We start from the raw sequence: 12,353 nt of genomic DNA on the forward strand, positions 1-12,353 counted from the left end.
GTAATTTAGCAGTTCAGTATGTGCATGATCAAACACCTGATTTGTTTAATCCACAAATGAATTCATCACATCCAGTCCACCGACTGTCAAGACGTTGCACACACTAAGCGCTATCCTCCTTTCTGTCTTGAAAAGAGAAAGGCGAGTGGGCGAGTGACTGAAAAAGAAACAGAGGGGCCTGTGTTTACACTGGCAGAGTGAGCAGCCTGTGAGCCCCATGGAAATGGCCAGCTCACATCTGATGGTGAGAAAGCTCCACCATGACTGACAGGGCCTGGCTTTTGAAGCTCTGCACAGTCAGTCTGTTTCTCTATGTGCCTCGCTCCCCTGGGGTGGCCACACCAAACAAAACAAATAAGAGAGATTAGAAGGAAAATGGTTGCCATACCAGGAAACACAGAAGGAGAGCCTTCACTGAGGGTGAAGGGGTGCATGTGGCACGGAAAAACTGGACCCTTAGTGAGTTGTCCGCTGAATTCCTATACACTGTAATTCCAGCACTAATAGAGGGGCTGGAATGCCAAGGACATCCCAGTGGAGTAATTTCTGCGACTGTCTTCATCAACAATGTACAGTATTTCATCTCCGGAGAGGAAAATGCATTTACCAATCACTGGCATACATTTTCCTTCCATGTTGTGCTGATAAGTTTCCGCCATGCTCTCCAAGCCATACTCGCCATTTAATTGCATTTAAAAAGGAAAATAACAACCAGCACAGGGCTCCAGTGGTCTCACAGCAGACCACAAACACGAACTGATCTTCTTTAAAGGGTTGCGTAAATCTTCAAAGGGGAGTTTTCAGTGTAAAGCCCACTATTACCATCACTTTCACAATACCAGCTGTCTTCCTGGAAGAGAATGGATTTCTTGTAATGGCATTTAGATTTCCAGCAACGGGCTCAGACTCTATTGATTCCCATAATTGCATTAGATGACTTTTGTCCTTTTCAAAACAGCTTTATAGCTATAGATTGGTTCATGGAGCCAGGGCATGTCAAATAAGAGAGGTCCAGCTGAAGAAAAAAGGGTTCAAGAAGTGCAAGAGCAAGATTAACGGGTGAACAGATCAATGAACCAACACGAGAGCACAGTCTGTGATATCCAGTAACTGAAGGGATGGAGCTGAAAGGTATGGGTAAACTGTATAGGAGTTGTAACTGCATATATATGTATACAATTGCATTCCTCCTTTGGTGTTTTTCCACACCGCTCTAGATAATCTTATATAGATATTTGAAGATAAGTGTTAAGAGTGATGGTGGAAGAAGAAAAGGCCGATTAACAAAAAAAGCCCTTATCCCAGTCATCCATGTCATGATGATAGCAGCACCTTTTATCTTCTCTTTGCTCTTCTTTAAGAGAAAAAAAACTTATCAAAGCTACTAAATTGTATGAAATTCTTCTTACAAGTCCTTCCCACCAAAAACAGCAGCTTTTATCGATTGTGGAACTGACGATCTGCAAATATGGTGTTATAGAGCAGCTTTAAAGCTGTAAATAAGCCTATGTGCGCCATCTAGTGGAGGGAAAGAGAAAAGACGTGGTAGCAAGTATTGAAAGGTTCATTAATGATAAACAACAGTGACAGAAACCACCAGACACAGGTGGATATTTTGTTTCAGAAGTGCTGTTTTTATTAAATTGATTACAGTAAAGAAATAAAATAAAAAACAAACTTTAACAAAGTAGTACTTTAACAAGAAAATCATTACTTTATGAGTTCCAACCCTTTCAGAAAACCTGGTAAATCTTGTGAGTATGCTTTTTTCCCCACAGGTGTAGTGCAGCTCACACACGATCATTTCAATGCACTCTGCAAAAGAACTAATAGAGCTACACAAACTAACATTATGAGGATTCCTTGTAACTAGGAGAAAGACAATGATGGTAGCAAACAGCTGGAAGTAATCGCAGTGACCAACAACACGCTCAGCCTCTGAATGACTGAATAGGTTCTGTCTGCTGGAGACTGGAGAAAGTATGCTGTCTAATTCATAAACACAAACAGATTCAACACAACACAATCCTTCTGAGTCAGTCTCTGCTAAACCAGACTTCACTACATCACTCTGCAACTGTTTGCCAGCTGCTAATTTAAATGTGAGGCTGCCGAATGCTTATGTGACTCTGCAGCTGAATCATCGTCCTGCAGCAGCTGTGTCACCATTCGTGTAGAAATGTCTGAAATTATGCTTCAAAACTATCAGGTCCTAGCTGGACTCTGAATGTAAGTACATAATGTGAATTTCAGTGTATTGCCATTTTATCACCATCACCAAATCCACTTTAAAGATAGCAGCTGTCTGCAAGTGATCACAGACTTGGTCGCCATCTTCAAAGCAACTATTTGAAAGCCAATGAGATCAGTCAGTTGCAAAAATGTTTGGTCGTGCCGTCGTCTCCACCCACTGTTTTTCCTAGTGTGACTGTAGCATAAGATACTTTGTGGATCTCCTTCTGTGTTCCTTTTTCTCGGTGAGCAGAGTCCATTGAGTAGTTTCAGTCGACTATCACACCTTCAGGCAGCTCCACCACAACAGGTTCACAGTCGTCCAAGTCTGAATCGAAATCCCATCTAAACTTCTTGGTCAGGTGGGCTTTGAATTTCTCTGCTCTCTTACGCAGGGTGGCATCTACACCAGGCCCAATGGCAAACTGGAAAAAATCCTGTGAAGAACAATTAATCAAACAACTTTATAAACTGGTAACTGTAAATGTGATCTGTAAAAATTCAGGTGATGATTTGATACTGTGGTCCATTTTCTGTTGTATGGATCGATTTATAAACTGTCCTCAGATACCAGCCATATAAAAATAGTGTTGTGAAAGGTATTCAACACACTGGCAATTTAAACATCCCTTTCTCATTGCATACGAATTATTATCTTTATAATTTTTTTTTTACATTTAACCAGAAGAGCATGCAAAGTGTGGAGCAAGCCCAGGTTTAATCCCCGCTGGGGTTTAAGTAGAACAAATGCAGGGTTCAACATAACCAACAGGCCAATGGCCCAAGGCCAGCAGAAAACTCTACTGGGAAAGTTGATAGCCCAGCTGCTGACCCATTTGGACCAGTGATAGTGTTTCCACTGACCGATTTACCCCTGAAGAGAGCTGACCGAAATGATCGACTGTTTTTAGCTGCTTTGACTTCCATTTGTTTATTTATTCTACTACATTTATTTTTAACCTTTATTTACAGCTTTTTTCCTAATAATCTTCTTCTTTTAGCTGCGTCATTTAGGGGTCACCACAGTGGATAATCTGTCCCCATCTCCGCCTATCCCTAGCATCCTCCTCTGGCACACAAACTCTCTGCATATCTTCCTTCACTACATCCATGAATCTCCATATTCAGCTTCTTTTGTACAATCTGGCCACTATCCCTCCTCTGCATATGTCCAAACCATCTCAGCCTTCCCTCTCTAACCTCTCAAACCTGAGCTGTCCCTCTGATGTACTCAATTCTAATTCTGTCCACAGATCACAATGTAGTCTGAATACAGCTTGAATCTACTAATAAATAATGATATGTTCCTATAGTATAATCTTGAAATTAAACTGTCATTTTTGTGGGCCAATAAAGTCACACAAGGAGCAAGTAAAAGGCTGATCTTCTGGCTTGTTGGTTGAAAAGTGTGATACTGGTTAATGGAACCTAAATTACTTAAGATTAGTTTGCAAGAACACACTTTTTTCAACTTTTTAATATCACAACATCTTGGTTGACATCTAAAATAAATTTTGAACCAGTGAGATGAATATATATTGTTTAGTTAGATATAAAGAAGCCTGAAGTGACAAACACTATAGTCTGATTTGTGCATGTACCTGCAGCGTGGAGGTAAGGAAGTTGTTTTGAGATACAATGTCAACAAAAAAATCAGGAGGTATTTCTCCAAGCTGGTGGTAGAGCACGGCGATGAGCCCCAGGTAGAGGTCCTTGCGCTTCAGAATGGACTCCTCTGAGCGGCACAGCAGAGCGAGGAGGCACTTCCAGTGCTCGAAGCCCTCGTACACATTTCCAATGAGAAAACACACAAAGGCAAACTGCAGCTCACCTGAGAGAGGGGCTAAATGTCAGTATTTTTTCTTGCATAATGAATCAAGGGGTAACCCATTTTTAACAAATGTGATACATACCTAGCACGTTAAGAGCCTCCTGCATGTGGTTCTTCTCCAGCACCGTCTCCAGAGCGTAGCTCAGGTCCATGCTGCACTTGGTGATCTCAGCCGGCGTAGCCCCGGGAGGGTAGGTCTTCTTAGGGATGACAGAGAAGCGCAACTCCGTACCCTCCCTTTGTTTCATCTTGGGGAGCCTGTCAAGCCCCTCTTTCATGCTCTGACAGGCCGTGTCATTCCTCGGCTGCTCCGCCCTGTCTTTGGTGTGTGTGAACTGAAGTTCGGGAATCACGTCACTGAATGCACATACTCGACCTGAGAGAGGCTGCAAGTTTTTGGCCATTTCCTCACTGATACGGTCAGTGAGGGACACCCACTTCCTCATCACCTCATAGGGATAGGGGCCCAGGTAAGGATCCAGCTCGCGCAAGCTGGCACGAATCCGACTCAACTCCTCTTCATTCTTGGAGGCTGAGAAGTCCAGATCTTCTTCCTTGGCGTCCCAGTTGGCCAGTATGATCTCTCTGGGTTTGAGAGAGAGGAAGAGGCCTGTCTTCGGGCCAATTTGTCCTCCATAGCCTGACGAGCAGTAGTGGAGGAAGTGCAGACCAGGGGGGATCATTTTAACACCCCGGAAACGAGGACCCACTTGCCAACTCTTGCAGTCGATTCCGAGCTCTGTACCCTGAGGAACACCCAGCAGCACGAGGGTAGCTCCCTCCTCGAAAAGCCTCAGGGCAACATCTGGATCCATGTCCACACTACCACTGCTGCTGCTGGCCATGTCTTTTAAGGGGTACTTAACGTGACTCTACTAACGAATTAACTAACTAAACTCTGCTCTTACCTGTTAAATGCATATATATATATATAAAATCTCAAACGGATTTCCTCAAAAGGTCTAACACAGAGAGCCGCTGCTGCTTTTACGCTAATGCTTTCAATTGATGCGATTCTCGATGACTAAAAACATGGCAAAATTTTTTAAAGCTACACTGTGTTAGTATCTTCGGTGTAATAGCCTTTCTCACAGCCACACTTCATACATCCAGCTGTTGACGTTTCGAGTCGTTCGTATGGTGGAAGTTGTGCCACAAATTTCTTGCTCCGGACGGAAACAGTACCATGAAACACATTTGTGTCCGTCTACTTTTAATTTACCCTCTATAAATAAATACATTAATTAATAAATTTAAAATGTTATAAATAGTTTATGTATAATAGAATAATTATATAGATATATTATATGATTTGCGTATGTGTATAGTTATTGTATATTATCTATATTTGCACTTCGTCTTTTGCTTGCTGCCTGTAGGTGTCGCCAGAGATCTCACCCTATGCATCGTCCTCTGTCTCACCAAACCTTGGCATGCTCCCCTTCGCTACATCCACGAATCTCTGTGGTCTTTCTCTTTTCTTCCTCTTCCTTCTTGTATCCGCGCATGTCCATCTCAGCCTTGTATTTCTAACTTTGTCTCCAATCCACTCAACGTAAGCTGGCTCTCCAGTAGACTCATTTGTAATCTTGTCCATCCTTGTCACCACAAATGAAAATCTTAATATTTTCAACTCTGCCACATCCACCTCCTATATTTTTGCCTGCCTTCATTACCTCTGCTCCTTGCATCCTCACCTTTACCCCCTCTCAGTCACACACATGTATTCTGTCTTGCTTCTTCTGACTTTCATTCCTCTTCAGTGTACACCTTCACCTCTCCAGGCTCTCATCCCCCTTCTCACTACTCTCACTACAGATCACAATGTCGTTTACAAACATCACAGTACACAGAGACTCCTGCCTGACCTCATCTATCAGCTTGTCCATCACAACTGCAAACTACAAAGTGGCTAAGAGCAGATCACTAATAAATAAATAGCAGATTGTTTGGGTTTTTTTTTTTTTTTTGCTAGACTTTATTTAAAATATAATGATTTAGCCAACATGAATTAATATCTGCTTTATTCACATTTTGCTTTTTCTTGTGTTCTCTTTATGGAAGCTTGTTTCCATCACTCAGAAAAAAAAAGTTAGAAGCTAAGTTAGAACTTTTTTCACAAAACGTCAAGTTACTGACTAAATGTTTTAAAATTGAGTGATTTCTCATAAGTAGAAAATTTCAAGACATCATCTGAAAATTTTGACTAACAAAAAAATTTTTTTAATTAAAATAAACTAAATCTTGATTGACAAAAACAAGCTTCTATATGTTTCCATTCTTTACAATAAAGACATTGTGCAATATTTATTGAATGGCATTTTGTAACACTAACATTCATTCCTTAATCAAAATAATGAAAAAAAGGATGGTTATATAATATCTTGCAACAAAAGTCTATTGTAGCTGATACACCTATAGCACCCCTAATAATAATAATTAATTAATTAATATCATTATTACAATAACCGCATAGGCTCACTTCAGAATAGTATAAATCAAACATGTACAAATTTTATTATGTGGCATATACTCAACTATATAACCGACATAAGAACATTTTGGGGTATGATGACATGTGGCTTGCAAACACAAAACATAAGAGTTTGTACAACAGGAGAAACTTTTAAAATGTTCTAAAAGTATCTGAACGCGTCGATCTTTAGCTTATCTTTGCTTACTATATAAAGCTATTCCATAAAATGTAGCAATGCTGACATGCAGATGCTGGTGTAGCTTTTAATACACAAGACACTGAGAACTTGACAACAGTAAACATTCATGACTTTGCTTTTGAAAAATAGCTGTCTAAACACAGTCACTGATTGTTCATATGTAATATTCGCTATCTGTAGCAAGGAACACTGTGTAAATTCACCTTATGTCTTCATGAGAAAGTAGCACAGGCCTATAGGAACCAGGGAGATACATTTCCTACTTTGAAAGCACAGAGACACTTTGAAGTTTTTGCCAGCAAGTGATCAGTGCCTTGATAACTCGGATTAACCTCATCCTTTTTCTCTTCTTTCCTCGTATTTTCTGGACAGCTGAACAAGAGGTTTTATTTCCCTGAAAAAAATGGAAAAAGAAAATAGCACAAGAGCTGTTTGGCTTGTTTTCTCACTGTGCAGTGGTGGTGGTGGTGCTGGGGGCTCAGAAGAATACATTAAAGTCATCTTACCAAATACTGGGGACTGCAGTTTTGCACAATTAGCTGCTCCATGCTCTCAACTGGCTTCTCCAGGTCAGATTGCTTTTTGCCACTCCTCTGACACCGCATCTGCTGTGTCATACCATAGATGGAAACCAGAATGCGACGTGCCTGCCATGAGATAACAGCCCAAATGTGTAGAAAAATAAAAAGGTGGAATAGTCCATCTAGCATGTCAGTCAAAGGTTGAAAACTTCTTCTGTATTTACCCAAACTTAAATGTACAACATGTGCCACGCAGGTTCTTATTTTTACCCTGTCCATGGTGCTGAAAGTGCATATAATGTAGTGCCACTTACCTTTCCTGAGGGACAAGGGTCTCTCTCTTTAAATTTATTCGCTGAATCAGTCAGATTCTGCAAAAGAAAAAGCCCAGTGCTGAGTTATTTAAGACATTTATTTGGCTTGTGATGCAAAAGAGAGAGGGGAGAAAGAGCTTTACTTGAAGAGCAAACACTGGAGGGCAGCCTAGCACATGTTATTAACTCACAAGCTTTATCACAGCTGCAACTGATTGCAGTGAACTTGCATTTAATGGTAGTTTAGTTAGTGGGGATGTCTGCCAATACAATACTTAAAACACAATCAATTTTAAAAATCTACCACAGTTAATTAATCCCACAGTCTTATGATAAACTTTGCTATCATACCAGATTCTGTAGTTCAACGGAGATGACTTCTCCGTAGGAGCCCAGTATTTCTTTATAGTTACATCTACTTTTCCCACAGGAGTAGGCCAACAAGACAGCCACCAGGACACTACGGAGCAGAGTTCCAGTCAGACACTATGAAAAGAGAGCAGTGTTACAACTCTTCACACGCAACCAAGGAAAACAGGTCACGAATCATCGCTCAATTTGGCTCCCGCTGAGGCGCACAGTGCGTTAAAAGCATCTGTCAGTTTCCAGCTGTCTGCGCCACCTGACATCTCGACCAAAGTCGAAATAACCACATTAATATACGTCGGTGTGCACGCTTCATCAGCAGCAGCTCATTTACTTCGTAAGTACGCACCAGATGTTCAAACTGCGCTTACCATTTATCATGTTTTTCTGCGGGATCTTCAGACGAGCAAACCCATCTCTAGTCGTGACCGTCTTCGCTCATGGTGAGCTCCAAACTTTAACTTTTTTTCTTTGGCTCCCCTTCAGTACTTTTGCACTACCTGTGGCGGAGACGTTAATACGGCGACGGGTAGACTTCCGATGTGGCGCTCCGTGGCTTCCAACATTACCAAACTGACTGCTCCTATTTCCTTCCCCGTCATGGATTGCTGACGCCGGGCTTAGGATTTCACCAAACTCCAGTCCGATCAAGTCAAGGACAACTTCTGCAATCAATCATTTGCCTCCATCCTTTCGGTTTCGTTGGAAAGACACGACGCAGCATTTATCCAAAGCGCCGATTTAAACTTTTTAAAAGCTTGTTGTGATAGCAAAAGAAAACAAAAGGCAGCCTACAACATAAAAAATGGAAGGAAATACCAGAGCAGTCAAAACTATGACCCTGCATGGGAACTACTCGGGAGGATGAATGTCACTCTTGGAGTGAAAGTGTGAGAAATCACATCTCACAAACAAAGTGTGCAGTCAGAGTTTGAGTTGACATTTAACCTCCAACACAAGAAAAAAAGTTTTAGAAACCAACTTGTTTGGGAGTTAACAGTAAATTTTGCAATAAACTTTGTCTGTTTATTGGATGCCTGCAAAGTATTTTTAAACACATTTCAGAAAAGATATGTAGAAAGGACAAAAATCATGGCTACATGATATCATCCTTGAGAAAGAGTTTATATACACTGTCATGTGTTTCTAAACAGATATAGCCAAATCTGGAGAAGACACAAAACATATAATTCCACAAAAATGTAAAGTGTTTAACAAACACAGCTACAGATAAAAACACCTTAATGTGTTCAGTTCAAACATTCTGTAAATGCAAAACTGCCCTTTTTAGATAGTTCTTGTATAAAATGCCTGAAATATGCATTTATTTCACAATTGTAACAACCACATAGACTGAACTCAGGTTCTAGACACAAAAACAATAAAGCATAATTTTTGATTTAATAGTACATTTTTACCACCTTCAATGTGAGCTATAAATATAATTCGTTAACAGAATTCTCATCAGCTGACAGTGTGCTGGTTTGCTGTGAGATGACTTGAAGTGGCTGGTCACAGGCAGCTAAAGAATGATGAACAGATCAAGCAGCATGAAAGCAAAATGAGTGCTTGTCAACACACCAGAGAACACATTTTCTCATTTAAAGATTTCACAAAAACAAATTCAAGTGTTACAGAGTAGGGCTGGGTATCGTCACTGATTTCTAGAATAGATTCGATTCGATTCCGATTCACAGGGTCCTGAATCGATTCGATCCCCGATTCGATTCTATTTGAGTCTGGGAAATTTTGCCTCAGACAGTCAGAAATGTTATAATTCAGATCAGTACATTTACATATTTTTGTATCTATGAAAAGGAAGCTGACACTTTCCAGACTTTATCAAAGGTGTGAGCATCACAGCAGATGCCTCTGTGTCAAAGTAGCTGAAGATAAAACACAGAAGAACATGAAGGTGATTTTTCCTGGCCTGGGATTTTATAAAAGTATTCTGCAGTAGATCTAAAACGAAAGAAAACCATCAATCAACTTATGAACATGACCTCTGAAGTTACAGCGGTTTTATTAGAGACACGGCTAAGCGTTTTGCATTTTGTATAATTTTAAAAAAGTTTAAATTTGTTCAGAAGCCTATCTAACAGCAGAAATTAGGTTTTCTTTTCGGAAGTAAGTAAAAGGAAAAAAAAAAACATCGGCTGACAGCGCTGTAAACAATGGTAGTCTTGTGCGTAACAAGCAAGCGAATAATGCAGAAAACAGATTTCAGGGATAGACGGGAAACTGTTCTTGAAGTACACTGAGAAAGAGAGAGAGAGCTATGCATGAAGTGTGATTTTATTGTGGTGGAAGCAAAACAGCAAAAGTCAGAGGGAGTCCATGACGATATTTATGTGAAGCGTAGTTTGGATCTTCTTTTGCTGCTGGTTCAGTCAATATTGTTTGGAGAGAGATAAAATTAACAGCTTTAGAATCAGTGCAAAAAGGGCGTAAACACAAAGCGCGGACCCGCCAAAACATCAGAATCAGCGAGCTGTCGGCTTTCAGCCCCGACCGTGTCCATGCTGTCGGGTGAGAAAGGCGACATCTCACTGATTCGGATCCGCGCTTTGCGTTTACGTCTTTGTGCAGAAGCCGTGTACCTGCTCTCATTTACTGTTTTAAATGTTTGGTGGTTGTCAAAATTTTGTGACGTTTCACCTGAGATTCTGGAATTTTGGATAAAATACATTTATATTAAAAAATCGATTCAGGATTTTAATGAATCGATATCACGTTATCCAAGCCAGAATGGATTTTAATCGATAAATTGATTATTAAACCCACCCCTATTACAGAGTGAATATGGACGTTAAGTACAGACTCTCAGCTTTGAGTTAAACAAAAATATTGTTGAACTGTTGAAAAATCACAACCATCTTTCACAGTCACTTATTTTCAGCAGCTAGAATGTAATTTAATAAATTAACGTGGAATGAGTTTCCTACTTTGTGGTGTTTAGCCCAACATTTGTTGTGTGTCATCACAACACTAGTGACTAGTGAAACTGGAAAGCATGCGTGTCTGTGCATCATACTGTCTCCAGTCCATTTTTTTATTAGATGCTGTATGCTTGAGTTATGAGCCAATGGATGGCTGTGCCAATCTTTTTTTGTCCAGTCATTCCGGTAAAGGTTGATGTCAGTTTTATTTGTTTAAAGAATGGTGTTTCCAAACTGCTCTGGCAAAGTCTAATCTTTCCTTTTACTTTCAGGTATGGTTTGAACCTTGTCATTAACCCTCTGTATCCTTACAATTAGAGCCCAGCTGTATGCCAGTCTATTGGTATCTGCATTTGTAACAGCTCATAAATGACATAGAAGAGAGAAACGCCCTTCAACCACGTTGTGGGTGTTGATATTGCATAAGTTGTCCACCAGAGGGCACTCTGCAACTTCCCTATTCGCAACTCACCAAACGCAACAAGCAGCTGATCCGTGCAGCTTCGGGCAGGGGATTTAAAAAAAAGTACACGTAACAAATGTTTATGTTTATTTTATGTCTTCTTAAAAAAAAAAAAAGATATCGATAAATATATCGCAATATCATATTTTTAAAATGACCTAATATCAGTATCGTCCTAAATATCAGTCAGGCTCCATTTACAATGGAAAGGATCCCAGGATCATCCACCAGTGTTGTCATCCATGGAAATGTGGACCTTGTTATGTTGCAAAGTGTCTTGGTTTTGTTTTTTTCCTGTCTAAATGACTTGGCCTCTCTAATGCACTTGCTATCATGCTGAAGGAGCTGTTTTTTCTTGTTTTGCAGCTGATATTTGGTCTGTTACACTTGTACTTAAGAGCTCTTTTGATGGCACGTTGTGGTTGACAGCTGCTTTCCAAACACGTCACTTGGAAACATCTCACGACCTTTTACCTCATTAACTTGTGAAGAAAAAAAAAATAGAAGCAGCTCACAAAACAAAATAATAAATAAAAACAGAACACTGTAAAAACACTGGACCAGCTCTAACTCATCAGTGATATTGGACACCCCTTGAATTAAAGCTTATAAGTCTGTCCTTTAAGTCCATATTGATTATATAACTGTAGCTTTTGTTACATTTTCAGTAACAAAAAACTGCCATCTTCCTACTTGTACACACAGCTGAATGTTACCCAACTCCAACTCCACAAAGCTATTATAGCCTGCCCTGTTTATCTTTTGTTGCCCTTCTTCTGCCTAACAAGCAGAATACCAAAACTGACCAATGGGAGTCCAGACAATGATATTTGATCGATATCGGTAAAGTTAGTTAGGTTGTTAGCTGAACTAGGCAGACCTTTGTAAGAATTCTGTAGTAATGCATATTAAAATTTAGATGATGCTGAATGATCCAACATGGCAGAACTATAAAATAACAGCAGGGATTAATAGTAAAGAAGATGGGAGACACTCTGCATGACTCTAAACC

At 40.1% G+C, this 12,353-nt stretch overlaps 2 protein-coding genes across 2 annotated transcripts; both read right to left on the reverse strand.

Moving 5' to 3' along the window:
* Positions 1 to 1,624: 1,624 nt before the first annotated feature.
* aar2 (AAR2 splicing factor) lies at positions 1,625 to 5,208 on the reverse strand. The gene is made up of 3 exons (XM_006796327.2): positions 4,146 to 5,208; positions 3,834 to 4,063; positions 1,625 to 2,669 (listed from the first exon to the last, which is right to left on the reverse strand). Exons 1-3 carry the CDS (start codon positions 4,906 to 4,908, stop codon positions 2,502 to 2,504), a joined length of 1,161 nt encoding a protein of 386 aa, XP_006796390.2. The 5' UTR covers positions 4,909 to 5,208; the 3' UTR covers positions 1,625 to 2,501.
* Positions 5,209 to 6,931: 1,723 nt separating this feature from the next.
* LOC148096986 (uncharacterized) lies at positions 6,932 to 8,497 on the reverse strand. Its single transcript, XM_087834263.1, has 5 exons — positions 8,311 to 8,497; positions 7,925 to 8,059; positions 7,574 to 7,630; positions 7,245 to 7,385; positions 6,932 to 7,132 (listed from the first exon to the last, which is right to left on the reverse strand). The coding sequence occupies exons 1-5, from the start codon at positions 8,311 to 8,313 to the stop codon at positions 6,998 to 7,000; spliced, it is 471 nt and encodes a 156-aa protein (XP_087690389.1). The 5' UTR covers positions 8,314 to 8,497; the 3' UTR covers positions 6,932 to 6,997.
* Between the last annotated feature and the right edge of the window lie 3,856 nt (positions 8,498 to 12,353).

The sequence above is a fragment of the Neolamprologus brichardi genome, chromosome 20 (assembly GCF_056152115.1).
Source record: "Neolamprologus brichardi isolate AB-2024 chromosome 20, ASM5615211v1, whole genome shotgun sequence".
NCBI classification, from domain to species: domain Eukaryota; kingdom Metazoa; phylum Chordata; class Actinopteri; order Cichliformes; family Cichlidae; genus Neolamprologus; species Neolamprologus brichardi.

Bases quoted from the DNA above. Each gene is read 5' to 3' on its own strand.
- aar2 (XM_006796327.2), bottom strand. From the start codon at position 4,908: ATGGCCAGCAGCAGCAGTGGTAGTGTGGACATGGATCCAGATGTTGCC. The intron at 4,064-4,145 runs GTATGTATCACA...CCCCTCTCTCAG, and splicing joins GGAGGCTCTTAACGTGCTAG to GTGAGCTGCAGTTTGCCTTT. The intron at 2,670-3,833 runs GTACATGCACAA...TGTTCTTCACAG, and splicing joins TCCTTACCTCCACGCTGCAG to GATTTTTTCCAGTTTGCCAT.
- LOC148096986 (XM_087834263.1), bottom strand. The intron at 7,631-7,924 runs GTATGATAGCAA...TTTCTTTTGCAG, and splicing joins CCGTTGAACTACAGAATCTG to AATCTGACTGATTCAGCGAA. The intron at 7,133-7,244 runs GTAAGATGACTT...CATTTTTTTCAG, and splicing joins ACTGCAGTCCCCAGTATTTG to GGAAATAAAACCTCTTGTTC.